The sequence below is a fragment of the Corticium candelabrum genome, chromosome 22, assembly GCF_963422355.1.
Source record: "Corticium candelabrum chromosome 22, ooCorCand1.1, whole genome shotgun sequence".
NCBI lineage: Eukaryota > Metazoa > Porifera > Homoscleromorpha > Homosclerophorida > Plakinidae > Corticium > Corticium candelabrum.
The window spans coordinates 190,201-197,700 of NC_085106.1; the positions used below are offsets into that span (position 1 = coordinate 190,201).

General features: G+C 34.3%; 3 protein-coding genes across 3 annotated transcripts in view; 1 reads left to right on the forward strand and 2 right to left on the reverse strand.

Moving 5' to 3' along the window:
* Positions 1-1,991, reverse strand: part of LOC134197158 (transmembrane protein 43-like) — a 3,469-nt gene extending 1,478 nt beyond the window's left edge. Inside the window, exons 1-5 of the mRNA XM_062666430.1 lie at positions 1,902-1,991; positions 1,549-1,728; positions 354-633; positions 179-248; positions 1-43 (exon numbers count right to left, since the gene is read on the reverse strand). The exon at positions 1-43 is cut by the window's left edge and continues 28 nt beyond it. Of these exons, the coding sequence (XP_062522414.1) occupies positions 1-43; positions 179-248; positions 354-633; positions 1,549-1,728; positions 1,902-1,919 (591 nt within the window). The 5' untranslated portion in view covers positions 1,920-1,991. The remainder of the gene's footprint in view (positions 44-178; positions 249-353; positions 634-1,548; positions 1,729-1,901) is intronic.
* Positions 1,992-2,050: 59 nt separating this feature from the next.
* On the reverse strand, positions 2,051-3,320 carry LOC134197437 (uncharacterized). The gene has a single exon (XM_062666767.1). The coding sequence runs from the start codon at positions 3,314-3,316 to the stop codon at positions 2,150-2,152; it is 1,167 nt and encodes a 388-aa protein (XP_062522751.1). The 5' UTR covers positions 3,317-3,320; the 3' UTR covers positions 2,051-2,149.
* Positions 3,321-3,578: 258 nt separating this feature from the next.
* LOC134197036 (exportin-T-like) overlaps positions 3,579-7,500 on the forward strand; it is a 17,221-nt gene continuing 13,299 nt past the window's right edge. The window contains exons 1-7 of the mRNA XM_062666274.1: positions 3,579-3,661; positions 3,747-3,829; positions 3,891-3,947; positions 4,129-4,198; positions 5,284-5,373; positions 5,441-5,569; positions 5,619-5,702. Of these exons, the coding sequence (XP_062522258.1) occupies positions 3,602-3,661; positions 3,747-3,829; positions 3,891-3,947; positions 4,129-4,198; positions 5,284-5,373; positions 5,441-5,569; positions 5,619-5,702 (573 nt within the window). The 5' untranslated portion in view covers positions 3,579-3,601. The remainder of the gene's footprint in view (positions 3,662-3,746; positions 3,830-3,890; positions 3,948-4,128; positions 4,199-5,283; positions 5,374-5,440; positions 5,570-5,618; positions 5,703-7,500) is intronic.

Here is a 7,500-nt window from a genome sequence, read left to right on the forward strand (position 1 = left end):
AACAACAGCTGCTTCAAACGTCTTGGACTGTACAGCCATTGACCTAAAAAAATCGATGTCAAATGGACGCATACAGAGACAGACAGAGTATTTTATTCTAATATATGAGAGCACCTGTAGCCCTCGTATACATGTAACAAACTATGTTGCAATGAGTAACCAACAGCATGTCACTCACCCCGGGTTATGGTGCATGGAAGGATTATCGAAGGTTCCACTGCTTATCACATGAGACTTCCATTCCATGCCTAACAACACAACGAATTTTGTATTCGAAAGACAAGTCTGGGTCTGTTGGGCTTCAGTGGTGTCGCATAACATACACGGTGACACATTGGATACAGTATACTCACTGTATGTGTACGTTGTCTCCTTCCTTGTGACTCCTCCTTCATCGTACTCTCTTGTGTGCCGATGTTCTACCCACTGATACATCTCTACCTCTCTTGACAACTTGACAGCTTGCACAGACACGCCGTACGTCTCATCGCTCAACACGTCATTCGTCCTCAGAGCATTGTTGATGTGAACAAGTTTGCCCTCGAGTGAGAAATCGACCACAGACCCGCCACCAACAGAAATACAAAGGCTCAGACCTTCATCGAGAGATTGTGCCGTCTGAACAGCTCGTCCCTATCATACAAACAATCAAGTAACATTTGACTTAATCAAGCAATGAAATACTATATTTTTATATTGTTTTATACACCCCTGGTAACACCCTTGGTAACAGCCTTAATTGGTAACACCCTTCATTTGTAACACCCTTGGTAATGTTCTTGGTAACACCCTTGGTAACATCCTTAATTGGTAACACCTTTTGTAACATCCTTAATTGGTAACACCCTTGGTAAACCCTTGGTAACACACTAGGTAATGCCCTCTTGGTAACAGCTGTGGTAACACCCTTGGTAACACCCTAGGTAATGCCCTTGGTAACATCCTTAGTAACCCCTTGGTAACACCCTTAGTAACCCCTTGGTAACACCCTTAGTAACCCCTTGGTAACACCCTTAGTAACCCCTTGGTAACACCCTTAGTAACCCCCTTGGTAACACCCTTGGTAATGCCCTTAGTAACACCCTTAGTAACACCCTTAGTAACACCCTTGGTTACATATTCTAAGTAGCCCACTTGGTCACATCCTGGTTATTACCAATTGATAGCCTCAACACTATAGGCCATCCTCACCCTAGATGGTAGACTTAGAAATAGTAGAACAAAGTTTGAATGCTAAAGTTTTAAGATGTTAAAATTTAAAAATTTCATCTAATTAAAAACACGTCCATCAACCAAATATTGGTGCAGACGCTCTTATCAAATAACTAAATTTTTTCTATATTTGATATATTTAATTTATTTATTTATTATTGTTTTTGTTTATTTTAAAACTATTTATTATTTATATTTATATACATATATATCTTTACTTATTTTTCATTTCATTTTTTATTTTTTATTTAAAATTCTTGTGGCCAATTGTGTTTACAAGTGAGCTAGTGGCTGCAAAGCTGTTGACGTGCTCGTTTAGTGTGTTAAATAAATAACCTCGTTATAGAAGAGTAGCATCACTGCTGCAAACACAACGCCGATGCCGAAGAGAGATCCACAGAAACTTCCTCCCACGCGTTCCAAGTAACCAGACTTGCGATGATAGGACACTCTAGTGTGACTGTCTGGAGACGGAACACCACCGAAATAACCATTATTGTTTATCATGCCAGTAGTCTGAAGAGAAAGAAAGAAATTAGAAACGAATAAATTGCTAATGATCAGAAGGAGGGCAGCGGAAGGACACGTCAGCAGATGTTAGGAGTGCAGGCCAGCAGAAATGGGAATGTAAGTTCTGTGGTAGAAGAGGAGACAATAGAGTGGAACTCTATGTGTGTCTTGAGGCTCACCCCTGGACGTTGATACATTGGTCCGTGATAAAGCGACGTTAGCGTGTGAAATCAGGCCTGGTGTGAAATGTACATTGTACACTATTGTGGTCACGTGCAACTGGTGAAGTAACGCGCGCGAATCAATTTGTGATTAGATTGGGAGGCTATGTACTAATAATGATAATTCATAACAAATATATTTGACATGCTACAAAAATTAATACTAACGGTCTCCAGTATAGAGTTTCATAGTAGACATAAAAAACTTATACAAATTGCTTTTTGCCAAAAACAAAACAAAGAGGTAAATGTACTCTGTCTCTCCACACTTGTTCATTGTGTGTGATCTTATCGTCTCTCTTCTCTGCCGAATGGTCAAGATAATACATTAAGTCTTCACCTTCTTTCCATCCTAGTGATCTCAACAGATCAGCCATCTCCTTAGTTTCATATTTATTATCACCATCCCCGTCTCCTGAGTCAAGATACAGTCGGATAGGAACCTTCTTGATGTTCTCAATAATATTAAATAATGACAAGTTATTGCTATCAACCCACCAGAGTGAAGGAGACATGCAGATTGCATTACCAAACACATGATGATGAGTAACAGCAAGTGTAAGAGACAACAACCCGCCCATCGATGCTCCAAATGATGTGGTTGACATTGGACCATCTTGAGTTCGGAATTTTATATCAACAGCAGGTTTTACACACTCAATGAGATAACGAATGAATGGATCACGTGAAGACTCAATAAAAGAGCCAGTGCAATATTCTTTCATTCTGTTTCCTGGCAACAGACCATCAACATTCGGAACAGCAACAAGAATGAGCTCCTCTATATCTCCATCGTGCCACATTTTGTCCAATATTTCATCTAAATACATACCACCCCAACATGGGCCACCACAATCACCAGGAGTAGAGAAAACATTTTGACCATCATGAGCATACATAACTGGATACTTCACATCACACGTATTAGCATACGATGGAGGCAAGTAGACAAAAATTGGTCGTTTCAGTATTCCATAAGCTGCAATGTCTGCTGAAACTTCTGGTTCAATGACTTGAAACTGGGACCCATCAGAGTATGGGCGATTGTAAGCTCTGTGAGGAATGGGGCATGCACGACGAACACAAATTCCCGGATCCATGTGAATGAACATGACGGAGTTCCCGTATTCTTCATCTCGGTGAGGATTAGTGGGATCTGCGTGCCACTCTTTACCATCAACAAAAAATTTATATTTATAATATCCTTCCATGAGAGGTAAAGTAAGACGAAATTCATTTCCCTCTTTCTTCATTGGCAAAGAGTCAGTTTTCCAGCCGCAGAAATCACCCACCAGATGAACGCTACTAGCGCCATCATGACAATAAATAAACGTTACTCGGTACCAATCCTCGTCCATAAATTTCCACAGCATGTGCAGCAACTCAACAACTCTAGGCAAAGCGCGTTACGGAGGGTTAGAATAAGTTTAAGAGCTAACGCGCTTTAAACAAAAAATTAATATCAATGTACTATTACAAAAGCATTCGTAATACGTTCTATTTACTGCATTTTAGTTCTCATACATACTATGCATATATGTACATACCTAATCTCGCACACTGTAGGGTTGTACACGCTTATAGAGAGTAGCCGTAAAATGTCCCGTATCTAATTGATCACGTGATCACCAGCTGTGCTTTTGTCTCGACGACGATCAATGAACGAGGTAGCACTTAGAGGCCTTGATCCTACATCTGGAAGTCAAGCGAAGCATGATGTAAGACGCTCGTCACATCTCTGTCTTCGTTGCATTCGTCACGTGTCCTCAACAGTTTTCCACATTTCGGCATCTTTTCTTTCAGCTTTTGACGTATTTTGAACAGCTGAAGGCGTCTCCGAACGGCTGGTTGCTCTGCGCGGACACTTTCGTGCGGAACGTTTACAGGCATGGTTGACACGTGGTCGCGCACGTGGTTGGTTGTGATCACTGAAATTTTCTCGCGTAGAGATCAGTATGTTCAGTTCTTTTTGATTCAAGTTATCGAGCACCATATTCGCAACAGGTCAGATGGATTTCCTTGTGTTTTTGAATATACTAATTTATATAAATTAATATTAACTATGATCATTAATATTAATATTTCTTTTATAATTAATAATATTAATTTAAAACTTATCAATGATACCTTTACATAAATTTTTAATAAATTTTAATTAATATTATTAATTTTAAATTTTGTGAAGACATGTAGCGTCAGAGGAGACGGAAAAGATGAAATTGAGACAGATGATGCTAACATGGATTGAAAACCAGGTATACAGTAGAGCACCACTTATCTGACCAAATAGGACTAGAGGGTGTTCTGTCTGTCTGTCTGTCTGTCTGTCTGTCTGTCTGTCTGTCAATACATATATTTTCAAACATTGAACTATTATAAACCATCTAAGCAAAGCAACTAAATACTACCCAATCTAATAGGGCTTGGTTCTACCTACAACTATTTATGTTTATGTGGCTGTCTCTTAAAACAATCTTCTTCATTTTGCTGTCAATCACTCTAGCGTTTGATCGTTGTAGACACACAGAAAACACATTTCCAGTATGTCTTGAAGGTTGATGCATTTGGCTTTCTGTCTTCGTCTCTTGATAGCTCTGACAGTTTCTTCAAATACTCTTCAGCTTTCTCGCCCCAACAGCCAAAATGTTTGAAGACTATAGGCACAAATGTTGGTCGAAAACCCCCAGGCAAGAGCTCCTGGTCGTACTTTTTGATCTTCAGATTTTCTCTTCTGGTTGCCGCTGCTCTCTGAGTTGTAGCTGATAAACCTTCTATTTCATTACTCCAGGGATGCGCTAGAGCAATATTCAATTCAAGATCCACCCCCGATGCCGAATCTGTCTGTCTGTCTGTTTGTTTGTCTGTCTGTTTTTCCGTCTGTCTGTTTGTCCATCTGTCTGTCTGTCTGTCTGTCTGTCTATTTCTCTGTCTGTCTGTTTGTCTTTCTGTCTGTCTGTTTGTCTGTTTGTTTCTCTGTCCGTCTGTTTGTTTGTCTGTCTGTTTGTTTTTCTGTTCGTCTGTCTGTTTGTCTGTCTGTTTGTTTGTTTCTCTGTCCGTCTCTGTCTGTCTGTCTGTCTGTTTGTCTGTCTGTCTGTTTGTCTGTCTGTCTGTCTGTCTGTTTGTCTGTCTGTTTGTGTATATCATCCCTCCCCCCCCCCCCGTGTGTCTATCTGTCTCTACTCATTTGCCATTCATCTTTCTACTTGTACACATTTGATTATCACATTGCATGTCTATCTGTAGTGTTTGTTTACAGCTGCATGTTTGTCCTGTTTATCACACATCCATATTCTACAATCATCATAATATTTCATTTCCTATTAATTTCATGCCCTTCCAGGCTACATCAAAGGTCAAAGAGAAAGGCGTAATAATACGAAAAGTCGCTCAGTTGTTTGCACTGCTATTGCTCACCGACTACCCACAACAGGTAAGACAACAACAGACATCCAATCCACACTTTATATTTACAAATCTGATGGCCAACGTCCGTCCAGTGGCCGACATTCTTTGCAGATCTGTTTCACAGACTGCATCTCGGTGTCGCCTGCATTGAAGTGTATTTGCGGATTTTATTGGCAATTGATGATGAGATAACAGAGAGAGATGTTTTACACACACCAGAAGTCAGTGATGATGTTGATTGTCTGTGTCCTTTGTAATGATTGTGTGTAGGAAATGGCTCGTAACGTGTTGATTAGAGACACGATGAGACAGCAGTGTGTACCACAGCTTGTGGATTCGTTGCTGCAAATTCTGGTGATTTTTGTTTCTGTTTGGAGTGTGGCTTTGGTATTTTCTATTTATTTGTTTGTTTATTTGTTTGTTTATTTATTTGTTTGTTTATTTATTTGTTTATTTGTTTGTTTGTTGGTTTTGTTTGTTTATCTAATTTTTGTTTGTTTATTTATTTGTTTGTTTATTTATTTTTATTTGTTTGTTTGTGTATTTGTTTGTTTATTTATTTTATTTGTTTGTTTGTTTGTTTATTTGTTTGTTTATTTATTTTTTATTTGTTTGTTTGTTTATTTGTTTGTTTATTTGTTTGTTTGTTTATCTGTTTGTTTATTTGTTTGTTTATTTATTTGTTATTTGTTTGTTTATTTATTTGTTTGTTTATTTGTTTGTTTATTTATTTGTTTGTTTATTTATTTGTTTGTTTGTTTGTTTGTTTGTTTGTTGGTTTTGTTTGTTTATCTAATTTTTGTTTGTTTATTTATTTATTTTTATTTGTTTGTTTGTTTGTGTATTTGTTTGTTTATTTATTGTATTTGTTTGTTTGTTTGTTTATTTGTTTGTTTATTTATTTTTTATTTTTTATTTGTTTGTTTGTTTATTTGTTTGTTTATTTATTTGTTATTTGTTTGCTTATTTATTTGTTTGTTTATTTGTTTGTTTATTTATTTGTTTGTTTATTTGTTTGTTTGTTTGTTGGTTTTGTTTGTTTATCTAATTTTTGTTTGTTTATTTATTTATTTTTATTTGTTTGTTTGTTTGTGTATTTGTTTGTTTATTTATTGTATTTGTTTGTTTGTTTGTTTATTTGTTTGTTTATTTATTTTTTATTTTTTATTTGTTTGTTTGTTTATTTGTTTGTTTATTTATTTGTTATTTGTTTGCTTATTTATTTTATTTGTTTGTTTATTTATTTGTTTGTTTATTTGTTTGTTTGTTTGTTGGTTTTGTTTGTTTATCTAATTTTTGTTTGTTTATTTATTTGTTTGTTTATTTATTTTTATTTGTTTGTTTATTTATTTTTATTTGTTTGTTTGTTTGTTTATTTGTTTGTTTATTTATTTTTTATTTGTTTGTTTGTTTATTTGTTTGTTTATTTATTTGTTATTTGTTTGCTTATTTATTTGTTTGTTTATTTGTTTGTTTATTTATTTGTTTGTTTATTTGTTTGTTTGTTTGTTGGTTTTGTTTGTTTATCTAATTTTTGTTTGTTTATTTATTTATTTTTATTTGTTTGTTTGTTTGTGTATTTGTTTGTTTATTTATTGTATTTGTTTGTTTGTTTGTTTATTTGTTTGTTTATTTATTTTTTATTTTTTATTTGTTTGTTTGTTTATTTGTTTGTTTATTTATTTGTTATTTGTTTGCTTATTTATTTGTTTGTTTATTTGTTTGTTTATTTATTTGTTTGTTTATTTGTTTGTTTGTTTGTTGGTTTTGTTTGTTTATCTAATTTTTGTTTGTTTATTTATTTGTTTGTTTATTTATTTTTATTTGTTTGTTTATTTATTTTTATTTGTTTGTTTGTTTGTTTATTTGTTTGTTTATTTATTTTTTATTTGTTTGTTTGTTTATTTGTTTGTTTATTTATTTGTTATTTGTTTGCTTATTTATTTGTTTGTTTATTTGTTTGTTTATTTATTTGTTTGTTTATTTGTTTGTTTGTTTGTTGGTTTTGTTTGTTTATCTAATTTTTGTTTGTTTATTTATTTGTTTGTTTATTTATTTTTATTTGTTTGTTTATTTATTTTTGTTTGTTTGTTTGTTTGTTTATTTGTTTGTTTATTTATTTTTTATTTGTTTGTTTGTTTATTTGTTTGTT

What these genes read in the sequence shown, in the direction of transcription:
- LOC134197437 (XM_062666767.1), bottom strand. Translation starts at nt 3,316, where the DNA reads ATGCTGTGGAAATTTATGGACGAGGATTGGTACCGAGTAACGTTTATT.